General features: G+C 40.8%; 1 protein-coding gene across 2 annotated transcripts; it reads left to right on the top strand.

The window, feature by feature from the left end:
* Positions 1–3,113: 3,113 nt before the first annotated feature.
* On the top strand, positions 3,114–15,906 carry LOC127218456 (ATP-dependent RNA helicase DDX3X). 2 transcript variants are annotated; one of them, XM_051179479.1, is made up of 17 exons: positions 3,114–3,279; positions 6,038–6,095; positions 6,769–6,813; positions 7,986–8,118; positions 9,152–9,310; positions 9,388–9,487; positions 9,639–9,774; positions 10,116–10,201; positions 10,441–10,539; positions 10,645–10,805; positions 11,233–11,377; positions 11,652–11,796; positions 11,941–12,122; positions 12,202–12,319; positions 12,676–12,829; positions 13,063–13,202; positions 13,327–15,906. In XM_051179479.1, the coding sequence occupies exons 1-17, from the start codon at positions 3,235–3,237 to the stop codon at positions 13,404–13,406; spliced, it is 1,986 nt and encodes a 661-aa protein (XP_051035436.1). In that variant the 5' UTR covers positions 3,114–3,234; the 3' UTR covers positions 13,407–15,906. The 2 variants fall into 2 exon arrangements, with proteins under 2 accessions (XP_051035436.1, XP_051035435.1); XM_051179478.1 differs by having other exon boundaries at positions 6,766–6,813.
* Positions 15,907–18,143: the final 2,237 nt, after the last annotated feature.

The following is an 18,143-nucleotide window of genomic DNA, read 5'->3' as shown; positions in this document are numbered from 1 at the left end:
ATGCAAAACTACATCATCATCTAAGTGCTGTTTCCACATACACCAAACTTGTCAACTGCAGCTGCTGTCATCAATTGAAAGAAGATGGTGCTGTTTTGTTTAGAATATTACTAAGAGCTCACTATTTGAGAAAATGTCACTGACAGCACCCTGTTCATGGTACTTCAGTAGTGGAAGCAACACACTAGTCTAGTTTGCATTTGCAGCTGGATAGTAGTTGGGGAGAATTTACATATTTAGTTCATTTTAATTTTCATTTATGTATATGTGTGTGTGCCTTGTCTGTACACATACTACATGCATGCTGTGCTCTTGGAAGCCAGAAGAAAGCACTGAATCCCCTGTAAATAAAGTTTTACACAGTGAGCAGTAGGATGTGGGTTCTGAGATCCCAACTTGAGTCCTCTGCAAGAGCCAGTGCTCCTAACTGCCGAGTCATCTCTCCAGCACCAAGTTTATTTATTTTATTTTTTGCGTCTGAGTCTGACTACGTAGACCAGGCTGGATTGAACTCAAAGGTATCTTCCTGCCTCTGCCTCCCGAGTGCTGGGATTAAAGGCATGCACCACCACAATTGGCTTTCAATTAAAAAATTATGAGTGTTTTTCCTGCATGTATGACAACTATGTACATGCCTGTTGTCTGAGGAGGTCAGAAAAGGGCAGTGTTATCTCCTGGAAACGGAGTTATGGGTAGTTGTGAGCCACCACGTGGGTGCTGGAAATTGAACCCAGGTTCTCTGCAAGAGCATCCAGTTCTCTTAACCTCTGAGCCCTCTTTCCAGTACACCTCTGGTTTTGCATATTTTAGTATGTAGCTTAAATTCTTCAAATGCCTGGTCGTGTGGGGGTATGTGTAGGAGGGTGTGGGTACCCAGGAGGCCAGAAGGCATCAGAATCCTGGAGTTGGAATTGCAAGGGCTGTGAATCACCTGACCTAAGTGGTGGGAATAGAAGACCTGCTCTTAACCCTTGAGCCATCTCTCTGCCTCTTAATATATAACTTAATTACATTTTTTTTTTTTTTTTGCTTTTCCATGTAGCCCTGGCTGTCCTGGAACTCACTCTGTAGATCAGGCTGGTCTAAAACTCAAGGGATTCACCTGCCTCTGCTTCCAGAGTTCTCATATTAAAGGCATGCACCACCACCACCCTACTTTAATTACATTGTTTTATTACATAAATTTGGTTTGGATATTACAGTTAGGTCATGCTTTTTGAAACTGTGTAATCAATTAGTTATATTACCTATGATTTGTTATTTAAGTATGGTTATAGGGAGTATTAAAAATACTTGTTATAGCTGTCTGCTTTTTTTTTTTGAGACAGGGTCTGTCCTGGAACTCACTCTATAGACCATGGTTGCCTCGAACTCACAGAGAAACCCTGTTTCCAAAACCCAAAACCAACCAACCAAACAAACAAAAAAAAGTGTTAAAAATCGTTACAGCTCCACTAAATAAACACAATAAAATAATTGGTTTACTAAGAAAGAAAACAAAGCATTTGTTTTAAGTATGAAATATTGCCAGTGCAACCAAAACAACAACAACAACAACATCAAAACCCTCCTCCATTTGTTACACAAATATTTTTAAAACAACAACAGGGTTTTGTACTCTAGTGGACTCTTACAGACAAGAAAAATTGAGAACCACAGCCAGAAAGCAATTTGCCTGGGGATTGTTTCATTATTCTTGTATCTTTGAGAAATTCGGTTTCAATTTTAAAAACTTGAAAAGTGTGTGTTCTAAATTCTTTGATAAGAACTAGTTATTTGAATTGTGGCAGCAGAAGGCCCCGTGGGGGATGGTGGAGTGTCCTGCACTTTTTTTAAGTTGAGGGTCAGAAGGGGGTAGGTTTTAGGTAACCTGTATGTGTGGCCATTACCTGAAAGCTGAGGACTATTTTTTTTGTTGTTTTGTTTGGTTTTATTGTTTTAGGGTCTGTGTTTTTGAAGCTGAGACTAGGGGTGAGCACCTAGAAGAGGGGTTCACCAGAAGAGGCCCCTCTGATGATATATCCCTTTTTCTTCCTATTCTCTGTCCACTGTAGTAGCCTGGGGGGGGGGATCACCCAAGGCAGGTGACCCCATCCCAGCTCCTCCAGCAGGTACAGATTGTGCCCAGTCACACACCCTGGAGTCCACGGAGACTTAGGAAAGATGTTTGAAAACTCCGGGGTCCCTTGCTGTGCCAGCAATCATAAGCCCGGAGCCTGGAGTGCGGCGCCGCGGAAGGACACAGAGCCCTGCAATGACGCGCACACGCCTCACACTCGCGGAAGGACGGAGTCCCGGGAGGGTCCCAGGCAGCCGGCTCTAGATTCGCGTGAGATAGTCTCATTGTTCCTTCGTAGAGTGTGTGTGGGTGGCGTACCCGCTACCTAGGCAACGGCGCTAGGAAGCCTCCAGCCACAGGCACGTCCCTTACAGTCCCTACTCACGCCCCGAGTCGCCATCCAGCCTTTTTCCTTTCCTCTTCCTTGCTCCTTCCTTCCTCCTCCCCTCCCCCACGAGTGTTCTCACCCCTCCCTCCCATTCCCAGCACTATTCAAAGCAGTTTCCCTTCTGCACAAAATGGCCACCGCGCCGGACACCCACGATCACGTGACCCACCCGCCCTCCTCGGTTCCCGGTCCTCGTTTTGTCTGCTATACGGAAAAGAAGCACCAGCAAGAGCGAAGGCGCATCAGGCCAGCCAAAGTCCACTACATCATTTTCAAGGCCGGGGACTGAGAGGACAGGAAGAGCGCTGGAAAGAAAGATGAAAACTGGGCATAGGGGGAAGACGCAGCACATAGGCCTAATCTAAATCTTAGGGCCATTCTCATTGCTAGAGGACGGACGGAGACTATTTCTCGCGAGATCTCGAGAAAACACTAAGGCTAGAGTATGGACACGAACAGGGAAAAGCAAATCCAAGAGAATCAGAACAGCATTTAATGCGGGGTTCTCTATGTACGCACAACCAAGGGGTGATTGGACTAGCAACTCCCACGGGAATAATCCGAGGAACGCGCCGTAGCTAGGCAGAAATCCTTCCGATAGGGGACAACCTCCTGAGGGGCGGGCATACGTCTTACGTGCTGACGTAGCAGCCCTCCGAGTTGGTATATAAGATCGGTGGCCGCGCGGTGCGCTTCAAAGCCGCAGTTCTCCCGTGAGAGGGTCTTTGCGGTAGAGCCGGCACTTGCTCAGCAGCGGAAGACTCCGAATTTTCGGTACTCTTCAGGGATGAGTCATGTGGCAGTGGAAAATGCGCTCGGGCTGGACCAGCAGGTAAGCTGCAGGGCTCTTGCACCAATTTCTCCCCAGACCCAACCTGCTCTGTGGCGCAGCTCTTAAGTTCTGTTTTTTTCCCTTCCCGTTTCCCGGGCGGCTCGGGCCTGCGGCTCTCGCTGCCTGGGGGCTGGGGAGGGACTGGATGGGCTGCGGGGAGTGCGAGTGCCGGTAGCCCCTCCGGCCGCGCTCGGCTCCAGGTATTGTCCCCGGCCCGAGCACAATGGCGGCTTTTGTGTGTGCGCAGGCGAGCGGAGGGGGGAGGGGCGCGCTCTTTCGGGAGCGCGCGCGCGCACCCTAGTTGATTAGTGACCTGCAGGGGCTGGCGGGGGGACGGCGCAGCGTGGCGGCACGCTTCCGGAGGGGGATAGTTTTGGCCACGGGTTCCTGGGGCTTTTCAATTCAATCTCCCTGGCTCCCGCGATCGTGCTTTTTAACCCCGGGAGGCTGCGGCTGCGGCGGCGGCGGCGCGCGGCTCAGCGGAGTGGCCCCGCAGCGCTGGAATGTGGGAGGGGGCGCCCCGCGGGGGAGGGGGCTGGCCTCAGCGCGGGCTAATGGCGGCAGCCTCCTTTGTGTGGCGCAGGCGGCCCGTGCCGTGCACCACCTCCCCCCCCCCTTGCCCGCCCGCAGGCGGGCTCGCGCGCATTTCAGCCAGGTTTCTTCCCTACAGCGGGCCCGGGGTGTCGCGGAATGGGAGGCCGCGGTTTCCGAGTGGAAAGTTTTGTGACGCAGAAATTTCAGGGCGGATTGGGCGGGGGGGGGGAGGAGGGGGGAGGGAGTCCGTGGCCGCTGCGTGCGCACTGGCGCCGGCTTTGGCGGTGACGCGAGCCACCCGGCGCGGCCCTTTAGCCTTCGGCGAGGAACCTATCGCGGAGCCCCGAACTCGGCACACCGGCTTTTTTTCCTGGACACAGGGCAGGATTGCGCGCCCAGTTTGAATTGTCTTGAGGCAAAATGCCCAGGATATGGCAAGAGTTTTGTTGTTGACTTGTTGCCGCCATTGAAATAAAATGGGGATATGGATCAAGCCTGGGATCTGATTCCAGGGTTAGAAGCAGAAGAGATGTGCGATCCATCCATCTGTCGTTTCCTCCTAACCTCGGGCCACTGACCCGCTACAGTAAATCTTCCCTAGTTTGGTACTACACTTTACTGGTGCATTACATTAAAAGGAAAAACAAGCACCGCTTGGTGTCGGACCAGAGGTTCTCCGAGTTTTTTTTAAACACATTCCATCTAAATGATTATATTCCCAAGAGCCTTTCATAGACTTGTAATGGTTAAACTCTGGAGATTTAGGAATTTCGGGTAGTTCAAGTTCTTAAGATTGTGATGAGTACCAATAGTGAGTGCATTTGCCAACTTAATGTTGCCAGATAATAAATTTAAAAATACCTGGAATGGTAATAAGTGCAGCTTTAATGCTGGGAAACAGCATGAGAACATTTTTGCTAATGGCAATGAGGTTACATCTAATTTCAGTTTTCAGTGACTTCAGTGATACTGTTTGCCAGTATCACTGAACCTTTCAGCACAAATTTATGAACATTTCTCAAAAATGTACTAGTTCAGTCTTTCGTGAGCTTGGGGGGGCAGGGGTCCTTTTTTTCATTGTGGTTTATGCTCCTAAGATTAGTTATACAGAAGTTCAGCAGGTTATGACGACTGCCACCAAACCTGATGACCCACCATAGGCAGGAAGATTTCTTGAGTTCAAGACCTGCCTGGTCTATATAGTGATTTTTGAGGGAGGTTAGCCAAAGCTACGTGGTCAGATTTACACCCCACTCCAGAACTCTGTCAGGGATACACACAGGCATGTATGCAAATAAATTTTTAAAAAGCCCAAGAAGACAGCATGCAGCATTTTAACAGTGATTAAGTGCGAGTGTATTGCCAAAATTTTGTTTTATGCAGTGCAATACCAATTTAATATATTTGTGTTTTATTTGAGAATAAAGGAACAAAATAACCTTTCAACATTTGTTTTTGTATGTGCGTTTAGGTTTAAAGCAATACCAAATAGAACGTTGATGGTGTCAAGGAACATTGGAAAAAAATGACTAAAAAAATCCTATACCCATTTAACATGTGCTTTTTTTTTTTTTTTTTTTTTTTTTGAGCAGGGTCTAATGTAGCTCAGGCTAGCCTGGAAAGTCCCTATAGGGCCGAGAATGGCTTTGAAGTCCTGATCTACTGCCTCCACTTCTGATAACTGGGACTACAGGCATGAACCCTTACACTTGGTGTATGTGGTTCTAGGAGTAAAACTCAAGGCTTCATACATCAATGTGGGCAAGCACTACCAACTGAACTATGCTTTGAGCACCTACTTAATGTTTTAAAACCATATTTTTTTTTTGTCTGCCTGACCTCAAACTTTAAAAAAAAAAAAAAAGATTTATGTGTCTACCTGTCTGTATGTTGCACCATAGAGGCCAAGAGAGAGCAGTGATCTGGATTGAGATAACCCTGTTTTAGCCACTTTAATGCTGGGTTTACAGGTGCACACCATGCGTGGCTAAATTTTTAGAGTGATTGGAACTAAGTTTTTGTCAAATAAGGAACTTTTACCATGGAAAAATGCTTTTTTTTTTTTTTTTTTTGTCACATTCTAAATTTTAATAGCTGTGGGGCTCCATGGGACAACTTTGAATGAATGTGGGACTAGAAAATGGAGTAGAAGGCATAATTAATTGGCTTCTTTAGTGTGTTTCATTCAACGTGAAGACTAAAAGACAATTTGATTTTCTTCTAGTTTGCTGGCCTAGACCTGAACTCTTCAGATAATCAGACTGGAGGAAGTACAGCAAGCAGTAAGTAAAACATTTTATGGCTATATTGAATTTCAGAACTTGATATCTTAATATTTTCTTGAATGTTACAATTGAATGGACACTGTTAGAATGTGTGTTCACTGGCTAGAAGTTATAAGTTATATAGGTCAGTGAACGAGTCCTTCCTTGAATAGCATGTGTAAGGCCCTATGTTCCATCTCTATTACTGCCAAAATGAATATTTTTGTCACAGGAAACATTTTATACATGTATGTACCAGAGGTGCCCTGTAATGTTTAGATGTACGTATAGGTACTGTTTTTCTTCAGTCTGGTACTTTTAATTATCCTAACAAATTTTCAACTATTTAATCCAGACGTACAAAGAAAATTAGGCTAAAAGGCTAACTAGTAGCCAGTTAACTACTAGGGGTCCAAGGCATGCACCACCACACCCAGTCTAACTACTAGGTTTAAAATGACTTCCTTTTGGAGACATAAGTTTATGTACTAGGTTTTGGCCTTAAGCTAGAGGTGGTCTTCCTGTTCTGCCTTGGCTAGGATTATATAGGCATGCCTGGTTTAAAAACAAATCTTGTTCACCCACCCACTAGAAATGTGGAGTGTTTTACTGTTTAAAAAATAGGGATTTTGATGAAAGCTTTACTGTGAAGGTATTTGGCATTTGTAATAATTTTATGTTCTTTCAGAAGGGCGCTATATCCCTCCTCATTTAAGGAACAGAGAAGCTACTAAAGGTGAGTCCTTAAGCAGAACACCACTTTAGTAAATCTAATTCTTGATTCATTTAGAAATTAATCAAAAGCTGCTGAACACAACATCTTAGGAAAGCTATAAATTTCTACCAGGACTGATTTAAAACACTGGGACTTACTAACTTTGAAAAGCCTTAACTGATGTCACACCATGGAAAATTATCTTGGGTGTCATGGTTTTTATATGATTTATTAGTCACATCTTGATTTTAATTTGAAAAAAAAAATGGGTTAGCACCATGCGGTGAAACACAAACTACATGGAAATAATTAGTTGTTTTTGTCATGGTATATATGACAAAATGAAGACAGACTTAACATAAGATATATCAGGCACATTCTAGTGCTTTGGGAGTGATTGTCTAATGTGGAGTGAACAAGAACTCTTTATTGTAGAAAGAAATTAGAACAAGCAGGATCTTAAATTTTACAAGTGGAAGAGACCTGCGGAAGCAATTAAATTCTTGATTGCTAGTGAAAGCATATGACTGTAATGGTAGAGACAAAGGCAGACAGAAAGTAACTTGTAAATGTCTCTGACTAATAAGATGTCACTGAAGCTAGTCAACCCTACTTATTTGTCTTAAATCTATCTGTCCCTGGGATCCCCAGGTAGTTAAATATTTACATTTGACATTATATGGGGGACATTTTTTTTGAATATTGATAGCATTAAGCTTGTAAATAAACCACTAAAATGATAACATTTGGAGTGTGATGTATGTGTACAAAACATCCTTCCTATACTTTTGCTGTTGGAACTGAAAAATAACCAAATCAAACTGTGATGGCTGATTATTTGTAAATTCATTCACACCTGTAAAGTGAATGGGAGTTAAAACATAAGTTATATGATAGACAGTTACCATAGTCATCTTGCTAAAAGCAAAGTTGGTGACCTCTTAGAGTGGTATTCATTCAAAATATTCTTAGACTGTTAGATTTCATGATCTGGTACTTTCTGGTGGAGAGAATTGGAGGTTAGGTATAACTGGCTTAGGTATATTTGTTATGTCTTATTTTCTATTGTTGCCATTAGAATGTTTACATTGGTGTTTGGTAGATAAAAGGGCTATGGGCTTCAAATTCAGAAAGATGAAGCCTGTGTGTTAATAGGATTCTTTTGAGTTTGTGGTGGGTTTGTTTACTTTTAGGATTCTACGACAAAGACAGTTCAGGGTGGAGTTCTAGTAAAGATAAAGATGCATACAGCAGTTTTGGATCCCGAGGTGATTCAAGAGGGAAGTCTAGTTTCTTTGGTGATCGTGGAAGTGGATCAAGAGGAAGGTAAGTGAAATCACTACCTCACGTGTATGCATTAGTCATTTAGGAATTGATGACATCTTTATCCTGATTGTCAGGATAAAAGTAAATGTCGGCATTTTGTCTACTTAATATATTTTCTTAGCTGTAAGATGAAACCTATTACATAGAAATTACATACAAAGGTACAAGCCCAAAAATGTTCTAGTTTTATGTTCTGTATCTAAAAGGTAATTTCATTTGGCCTAATTTGCTTGAGCTTTTTGTGGACTCTTAATGGCATGTTAAAACACCTTATGTTTTTGAATATACAAGTATGGTGAACTGACTCCATGTGCCTAATAGCTGTGGTTAGTCGCCTGTATCCAGATTTTTGGCAATAAACATCTTTATTCAGGTAAGGATTTTTTTTTTAAAACCTTTTATTTAAAAAGTTGTCACATGATGAATTATCCCTTCCTTAAGTGGCTTCATAGTATAACCCGAACAATTGGTGTTTGGGGTACAGTTTGTTTTAATCTTTACTACTAAATATACTTTGATAAACATTTTGAAGGTATGTTTTACATGCCAATTCAAACTATTTGTTTTTCTGAGACGGGGTTTCTCTGTAGACCAGCTGGCTTTGAACACACAGACCCGCCTGTCTCTGCCTCACAAGTAATGGGATTAAAAGCATGTGACACCATTAAAGTCTTATTTTTTTTGTTTCTGGTTTTTTTTTTTTTTTTTATATCCTGAGCAGTTTCCCCTCCCTCCTTCCAGTCTTACCTTCCATCTCCCCTTTCCCTCCACATCTAGTCCTCCTCCCTTCTCCAGAAAAGGACAGTAAAGCCTTAATGCCTTTTGTTTTCTCTTTGTGAGGCAAGAGTGGGCTGCATGACTGACTGTAAGAATAAAGGAAGATACTGATTTTTAAAAATGACAGTCTGATAACTAATCTTTATCAATAAGAATAAAATAATTGAAATATTAACATTTTGTAGTTGATCTATATGAGGTAGTTTTTCTGGAGTGGTAATATCTGATAATAAGATTCTAATTTATTGATGTTTAGGTTTGATGATCGTGGACGGGGAGACTATGATGGCATTGGCAGCCGTGGAGATAGAAGTGGCTTTGGCAAATTTGAAAGAGGTGGAAACAGTCGTTGGTGTGACAAATCAGATGAAGATGACTGGTCAAAACCACTCCCGCCAAGTGAACGCTTGGAACAGTAAGTTTTTGAGGCACAGTTTTGATGAAGCCTTTCTCACTGGTTTTGCATGCAAATTTACTAATCCTTTATTTTAGGGAACTCTTTTCTGGAGGCAATACTGGGATTAACTTTGAGAAATATGATGACATTCCAGTCGAAGCAACAGGCAACAACTGTCCTCCACATATTGAAAGTGTAAGTATTTTTATAACTACAGGGAAATGTAACTACATACTAGAGTTTGTAGAAAGTTAAACTTTTGCTGTTGTCATTTACATACTAGTGTAAAACAGGGTGCCTTCAGATAACATTTCTACTTATATTGTGCCATTGAATTTCTTGACAGTTCAGTGATGTTGAAATGGGAGAAATTATTATGGGAAATATTGAGCTTACTCGTTACACTCGTCCAACTCCAGTGCAGAAGCATGCTATTCCTATTATCAAAGAGAAAAGAGACTTGATGGCTTGTGCTCAAACAGGTAAGTTCATTGGATAAGAGTAAATATTGTGGGGGTTCCCCCCAATAAAGAAGCAGGTAATAGATATTTGTATGTTTGTGTGCTATGAACATTTGGAAATACTCAATTTTATTGTTTCTAGTGTCAAAGAAGCCATGGATTAATATATAAATTCTGTGTTTTGTAAATTTTTTTTAAATTGCATTTTCTTAAATTTGCTGACTCTTGTTTTAGTCAGCTAAAGAGCTGAAATTTTTGGGAAGTTTAGTCATAAAGTAAAACTACTAGTTAGCTTCCAGTGTTGATTCACAAGTAGTAAGGGTTTTATTGTGGTTAGTTGAACATGCTTTTTTTTGAAACAGGCTCTGGAAAAACTGCAGCATTTCTCCTGCCTATCTTGAGTCAGATTTATGCTGATGGTCCAGGAGAGGCTCTGAGGGCCATGAAGGTAATTCCCGATGCTGGGAGTGGGCCCTAGGAGGATTTTGTATGCTAAGCAAGTGCTCTGTCATTGAGCTGTATGCCAAATTACGATGTTTCTTTATACAAATGGAGCTATTATGAAACATTGAGAGCATTCCAAATGGTGCTTAAGACTAGTCTAATGAAGTTTTATGGTGGAGTATGTAAGTTTCTAAAGAAAATGAAATTTCTTTTCGAAAGGTAATTTAAATTTTTATTTCTTAGGAAAATGGAAGATATGGGCGTCGCAAACAATACCCAATCTCCTTGGTACTGGCACCAACAAGAGAATTGGCAGTGCAGATCTATGAGGAAGCCAGAAAAGTATGTATTTTAGTGATACATAGCTTTCCCATTGGTTCTAATGAAATATTTTATGGCCATGTAAAAATCTTGACATTGAATTTCATAGAGTTTCTTTGTTTGCAGTTCTCATACCGATCTAGAGTTCGCCCTTGTGTGGTTTATGGCGGTGCTGAAATTGGTCAACAGATTCGAGACTTAGAACGTGGATGCCACTTGTTAGTGGCTACTCCAGGACGTCTAGTGGATATGATGGAGAGGGGAAAGATTGGATTAGACTTCTGCAAGTATGTATTTGTTAGCATTGTCTAAATATATAAAGATTGAGATGTGGCTTACAAAATGTTAATCCATCATAATTCCAATCAGTAACTAGTTCCAAGGACAAAAGTGGTGGGGGCCAGCAATGGCTCAGCAGCTGCTGCCAAGCCTGATGAGACTTACTCAATTGCCAGAACTAACATGCTAGAGGAAAATTTACTCCTGCGTGATTGTCCTGTGTGCCACGTACATATGTGTACACACCAAAGTAAAAGTAACTCTGATCTTGGATGACTTAACCTCTTAGCAAGAGTCATTTGTTTGCTATATAACTATTAAATGCAGTTATGCAAAACATTAGCTACACTGACATCATTTAAGTTTATTAACAGATAAAGTCATAAATTACCTCGATTTCTTTTCAAAGTCTTATATAAATGTTTTTCATGACAGATACTTGGTGTTAGATGAAGCTGACCGGATGTTAGATATGGGGTTTGAACCTCAGATTCGCAGAATAGTTGAACAAGATACTATGCCTCCAAAAGGTGTCCGCCACACTATGATGTTCAGTGCTACTTTCCCTAAGGAGATACAGGTACTGTTAACAATTTTCACTTGCTTTAACATTTCCTTATTTCAATAGGTATTTTCAGGGTTTTATTATGTAGACCAGGCTGTTCTCTGAGCCTCCTGGTGCTAGGATTAAAGGAGTATGTCACCACACTTGACCAAAAATAGAGGTTTATGGGGCAGGGCTTGCAAAATGGAACCCTCATGATGAAAAAGAGCCAATTCCTTTCGACATGGACACTTCCAGAAATACATACAATAAAACTACAAAATTAAAGAATGCCTTGTTTTTTCTTCAGATGCTGGCCCGTGATTTCTTGGATGAGTACATTTTTCTGGCTGTAGGAAGAGTTGGGTCTACTTCAGAGAATATCACACAAAAAGTGGTTTGGGTGGAGGAAATGGACAAACGGTCATTTCTGCTTGACCTCCTAAATGCAACAGGTAAAATTAGGGACAGTTCTAGCTCTCTAGACTGCCTATGTAATGGGTCCCTTTTCATCATTATCCTCCCTATTTAAAACATTGTCAAATGTCCTAAGTATTAAAAGTTATTCATAGTGATAAACATAATATTTTCAAATTTAGGCAAGGATTCTCTGACCCTAGTATTTGTGGAGACCAAAAAGGGTGCAGATTCTCTGGAGGATTTCTTATATCGTGAAGGATATACCTGTACCAGTATCCATGGAGACCGTTCTCAGAGAGAGAGAGAAGAGGCCCTTCACCAGTTCCGCTCAGGAAAAAGCCCAATTCTAGTGGCTACAGCAGTACGTATAATTTTTCTCATTTATTGTGTTCAAATGCTTCCTTTTAGTGGGCCATATATAACAAAAGTTTTGATTTCAGGTAGCAGCAAGAGGACTGGATATTTCAAATGTGAAACATGTTATTAATTTTGACCTGCCTAGTGATATTGAAGAATATGTACATCGCATAGGCCGTACAGGGCGAGTAGGAAACCTTGGTAAGTGTTTGGTTACCAGCTATCCTGATTGTTAGTTTTCTTTGTGATACGCACAAGAACTTTTATAGTTTTTTGTTTGAAATAGGGACTGTATAGACCAGGCTGGCCTTGACCTTAGCAGAAATGTGCCTACCTCTGCCCTCAGTCTTGAATTAAGGGTGTTTCATGATCATGCATGCCCACCCAGAACTTTATATTCTCTTAAATATTACCTGCCCTGTTTTCAAAAAAATGAAGTCAGTATTTCTTGGTTAAATAGCTGATAGTAATCTTTTTATTACCTGATAAGGAAAGTAAGAATGGTAAGCTACCTTTCTGGAAGATCTTGACTTTTTTCCTTTTTGGAACTGTTTTAGGTCTTGCCACTTCATTCTTTAATGAAAGGAATGCAAATATTACTAAGGATCTGTTGGATCTTCTTGTTGAGGCAAAACAAGAAGTGCCATCTTGGTTAGAGAACATGGCTTTTGAACACCACTACAAGGGTAGCAGTCGTGGACGTTCTAAGAGGTAATGGGTTGTGCACGTGCATGGACGTGTGTGATGCATGAAGTATGCTAATGTTTTAAAACTTGTTCAAAATTAGTCTCAGCCCTCACTTTTGAAAACACTATTGGGAAAAAGTATGGCTGGAAAAGGAATTTGTAAATAAGAATTAGAAATTGGTCATTAGGAAGTTTGACAGGAGTTGGGTTGGATACCCTCCTTCCTGTTAACCAACATCACTCTCATGCCCCCGGCAGCAGTCGATTTAGTGGAGGATTTGGTGCCAGAGACTATCGACAAAGTAGTGGTGCCAGCAGTTCCAGCTTCAGCAGCAGCCGCTCCAGCAGCAGTCGCAGCGGTGGAGGTGGCCATGGCAGCAGCAGAGGATTTGGTGGAGGTAGTATTTGTTTTAATCAGGGAAATTCAGCATTATAGATTGCTTTTTATAACTTGTGAAGGAAAGGATTGTTGCTAACTATAGATAACTTAATTTCTTTTTTTCTTTCTAAATCTCTCACTAGGTGGCTATGGAGGCTTTTACAACAGTGATGGATATGGAGGAAATTATAACTCCCAGGGGGTTGACTGGTGGGGTAACTGAGCCTGCTTTGCAGTAGGTCACCCTGCCAAACAAGCTAATATGGAAACCACATGTAACTTAGCCAGACTATACCTTGTGTAGCTTCAAGAACTCGCAGTACATTACCAGCTGTGATTCTCCACTGAAATTTTTTTTTTAAGGGAGCTCAAGGTCACAAGTAAAGATGAAAGGAACAATCAGCAGCCCTGTTCGAAGGTGGTTTGAAGACTTCATTGCTGTAGTTTGGATTAACTCCCCTCCCGCCTACCCTATCCCAAACTGCATTTATAATTTGTGACTGAGGATCATTTGTTTGTTAATGTACTGTGCCTTTAACTTTAGACAACTTTTTATTTTGATGTCCTGTTGGCTCAGTAATGCTCAAGATACCAATTGTTTTTGACAAAATAAATTTACTGAACTTGGGCTAAAATCAAACCTTGGCACACAGGTGTGATACAACTTAACAGGAATCATCGATTCATCCATAAATAATATAAGGAAAAAACTTAAGTGGTAGCCTGCATTAAGGCTTTGATACTTGCAGATTGGGGAAAAACAAACAACAAACGTCTTGAAGCATATAAATGGAATTAGTTTCAAATGTGGCAAACTGTATTAAGTTAAAAGTTCTGATTTGCTCACTCTATCCTGGATAGGTATTTAGAACCTGATAATAGTCTTTAAACAAGCCATTCCAGTCATGATGAGGTGATGTATGAATACATGCATACATTCAAAGCACTGTTCTCAAAGTTAATGCAAGTAAATACAGCAATTCCTCTTTCAATGTTTAGGCAGATCGTTAACTAACTATGAGCTAGCCAAATGTGGGCATGTTATTACAGGGAAAGTTTAAAGGTCTGATAACTTGAAATAGGTTTTTAGGAGAATTCATCTACTTAGACTTTTTAAATGCCTGCCATAAAAGAAATTGAAATGGTAGAATGGCTGACCACAGCAATGACCTGCCCTCACATAGGGCTCTGGATGATTTTTGGTCTAATAACGCATGCTAGTGTTGATGTTTTTTGGTCAAGAGGGGATGAACAGGAAGAATTATGCAGCAGGCTTTATTTTAAATGCCGATTCACATTACTCTGTTCAAGCTGCGTTGAGATGTTAAACTGGCTTACTATAGACTTTGTAAAAAAAAAAAAAAAAATGGCTCCAGAAGAGTAACAAACTGAAATCTGAGATCACACAGGTTGGAAATATGTACATAACTGCACAAGGTGTCAATTCTGCTCTACAGTGCAGTTTAGTCAGTTTTAGTTGCATAGGTTTCCATTGTATTTATAGTCTGTTTATGCTAAATCTGGCCAAAGACGAGCATTGTCCACCACTAAAATGCCTATGCCACTTGGAATTCTGGGCTAATTTTGTGACCAGAATGCAGTGATCAAAACGCTCAATCTTTTTGCAGTGGCATAGGAAGATGGCAAAAATTTTCCTAAAGTGCAATAGATTTTCAAGTGTATTGTGCCTTGTTCTAAAACTTTTATTAAGTAGGTGCACTTGACAGTATTGAGGTCATTTGTTATGGTGCTATTTCAATTAGTCTAGGTTTAGGCCCTTGTACATTTTGCCCATAACTTTTTACAAAGTACTTCTTTTATTGCACATTCAGAGAATTTTATATATATGTCTTGTGTGCGTGTCCTTAAACTTCCAATCTTATTTTGTCTTTTGGAGATTGTTGAACGCAGCTTGTCTAGGAAAGGGATGGGACTAGATTCTAAAATTTATTTGGGACCATGGGAATGATAGTTGGGAAGAAAACTTTGCACACGACAGATTTCTAGATACTTTTTGCTGCTAGTTTTATGTAATATTTATTGAACATTTTGACAAATATTTATTTTTGTAAGCCTAAAAGTGATTCTTTGAAAGTTTAAAGAAACTTGACCAAAAGACAGTACAAAAACACTGGCACTTGAATGTTGAATGTCACCGTATGCGTGAAATTATATATTTCGGGGTAGTGTGAGCTTTTAATGTTAAGTCATAATAAACTCTTAAGTCAAATTAAGCAGACCCGGCATTGGCGGTGTAGCCATAACTTTCTGATGTTAGTAAAAACAAAATTGGCGACTTGAAACTAAATCATGCCAAGGTTTTGATACACTTGTCTTAAGATATTAATGAAACACTTCAAAACACTGATACAAAGTGTCCAGATTCTCAGATGTTTGTTGTGTGAGTTTTGTTTAGTTGTATTTTTTTTTTCAGTGAATGTCTGGCACATTGCAATCCTCAAACATGTGGTTATCTTTGTTGTATTGGCATATTCAGTGACTTGTACATTCAGCAAAATAGCATTTGAGCAAGTTATATCAGCAAGCAATATTTTCAGTTATGTTTCAAAAATTAAGAATGGGTTTAAACTTGCTGAATGTAAAGATTGACCCTCAAGTCACTGTAGCTTTAGTAGTTGCTTATTGTATTAGTTTAGATGCTAGCACTGCATGTGCTGTGCATATTCTGGTTTTATTAAAATAAAAAGTTGAACTGCACAGTCTCTTTTGTTGTTGTCAATTGTGGTTTACTTTTAGAGATGAAAAATAAAGTTGTGCTCTTGCCTGAATTGTAATGTGTCCTATTTGATTGTCCATTTCTTGATCTTGTTTGGAGGTTCTAGCAGGGGAGTGCAACCATGACAATGGTTCTGTACATCTTTTTTTTTGGGGGGGGGGGTTCCAGACAGGGTTTCTCTGCAGCTTTGGAACCTGTCCTGCAACTCTAAACCAGGCTGGCCCTGAACTCAGATCCACCTGCCTTTGCTTGTGGTGAGATAAGTGTGCCACCACACCTGGCTCAAGTTGGTTTCTAAAACAAGCCCCAGGAAGTTCAAAAATCCTGGTTTACTTTTTAAAATCAGAATCACCTGTGTGCATTCGCTAGTATTTTTTGTATACTCCAATGTTATTAACACTAAATGGTGGACAGCCATTTTGGCCTAATGACTACTGTTGTTGAGGTTTCAGAGCTGGGCAGCTGGCAGCAAGAATTAACCAGTTTCATTTGGCCGTCTTTACTGTCTACCCTATTATGTGCTTTAGACTTTTCACAAGTTGGAGGCTAGAGGTAGTGGGCTACAGAGAGGTTTTCATCTTTTCAGCCATCTTCCTGCTTTAGGTACTGGATGGTCCCTAACCAAAAATACCTCAAGATTGCCTGGCACAGAAAAAGGATTGAAGTTTTTCTAATAGCTGTGTTCTCACGTGTGGAAAGTAACTGACTGCTTAAACAGTACACATTTTGCCTGTTTCCTTTTACCTTTACACAAATGATTTTGAATGGCCCCACGATGTTCACGGTGACTGTCTCCCCTATGAAGTTCCAGTTACATATAGGGCTGAAAGGGGATGGATTTGTTTCATCTTGGTTAAGTATACTTTTCATGTCCTTATTTCAGTGTTTGGTCAGTACATTGCATATTGTGGAAAGGGTATTTTGCGACCTGGAAAAATGTTTACTATAGAAAATGTCAGCTTGAAATGTTTCCATTAACGGAGTAAATCTGCCATGTAACAGTGATTCTGATTCTAAACTCCCCAGGTGAAGTGAAGATGCATATAAAGTTTGTGTGACAGTTACCAGCTATTGTCCCAAAGCTGGAACAACTAGTAGATGAGTACTATCCTCTGGGGGACCGAGCCACATCCTCAGTTTTCCCTTTTTAAGGGATCTTAATGTGACATGTCTACCATGACACATTTATCCTGGCTAGAGTTATGTGGATGAACTTCCACTCTCATCCCAAGTATCTGAGGGTCCTTAAGTGCTTGTGGAGGTTCATTTAGGGCAATGATTCTCAACTTTCTGAACACTGACCCTCTAATACAGTTCCTCGTGTTGTGATTCCCCACCCCCAGCCATAAAATTATTTCATTGCTACTTCATAACTAATTTTGCTGCTGTTATGAATTGTAAACAAATATTTGATATTCAGGCTACCTGATAACTCCATGTAAAGCAGTAGTCCAAGTTCATTGATTTACTCTTGTCTGGCCCATTGGAGAAGGGTGTGAATCCAGATTAATCTATCAATTCCAAGAGCTTAACTTAACCTCTTGTGGTTCTCAGTTTCATGGTGTAAGAGAAGCACCTGAGCAGCCTTGCTTTATACCTTGGCTTCATCTTTGTGTGTTACCTGCACTTGTGTGTGGAGCTCTATGTAGTTTCCCACACGTACACTTGTGTGACTCCAGAGAACTGCTAAAAATGTCACAATCTTTTTCATGCTGTGTCTTGTATTTATAGTTACACCTGCCTACTTCTTCTCCTGTCTTCCTTGTCTCTAACCTCTGGCATCCTCTCATTTGTTTAGACATCTTAAAATGTCATTTCACAATTGTTACATAATGGAGTATGTGACCTTTTGAGCTTGGCTTATTTTCACTCAGCATAATACCCCTTGTTCAGATTGTTACTACTAAGCAATGTGGCTCTTCGGTTGGTTCTTAAAGTATTTGTCCATCTAGTGAAAGAAAGACATTGGGCTGCCTCTTTTATTTATTTAATTTATTTTATTTTTGAGACTGGGCTTCTCTGTAGCATTGGCTTTCCTGGAACTTGCTCTGTAGACCAGGCTGGCCTTGAACTCAGAGAACTGCCTGCTTCTGGGATTAGAGGAGTGTATCACCACTGCCTGGCTTTCTTTCCAGTCTTTAACTGGCAAATAAAAACTGCAGTCTTCATTGGGCTGCATATGAACTTATGAACAGTTTTTGTGCGGATCTAGGACTGTGAGCC

This window comes from Phodopus roborovskii, unplaced genomic scaffold (genome assembly GCF_943737965.1).
Source record: "Phodopus roborovskii unplaced genomic scaffold, PHOROB, whole genome shotgun sequence".
In the NCBI taxonomy this organism is placed as follows: domain Eukaryota; kingdom Metazoa; phylum Chordata; class Mammalia; order Rodentia; family Cricetidae; genus Phodopus; species Phodopus roborovskii.
The sequence above is the reverse complement of the archived record's forward strand: the minus strand, read 5'-3'. Positions and strand labels throughout refer to the sequence as shown.

Bases quoted from the DNA above. Each gene is read 5' to 3' on its own strand.
- LOC127218456 (XM_051179478.1), top strand. From the start codon at position 3,235: ATGAGTCATGTGGCAGTGGAAAATGCGCTCGGGCTGGACCAGCAG. The intron at 9,775-10,115 runs GTAAGTTCATTG...TTTTTGAAACAG, and splicing joins GATGGCTTGTGCTCAAACAG to GCTCTGGAAAAACTGCAGCA. The intron at 10,806-11,232 runs GTATGTATTTGT...TTTTCATGACAG, and splicing joins ATTGGATTAGACTTCTGCAA to ATACTTGGTGTTAGATGAAG.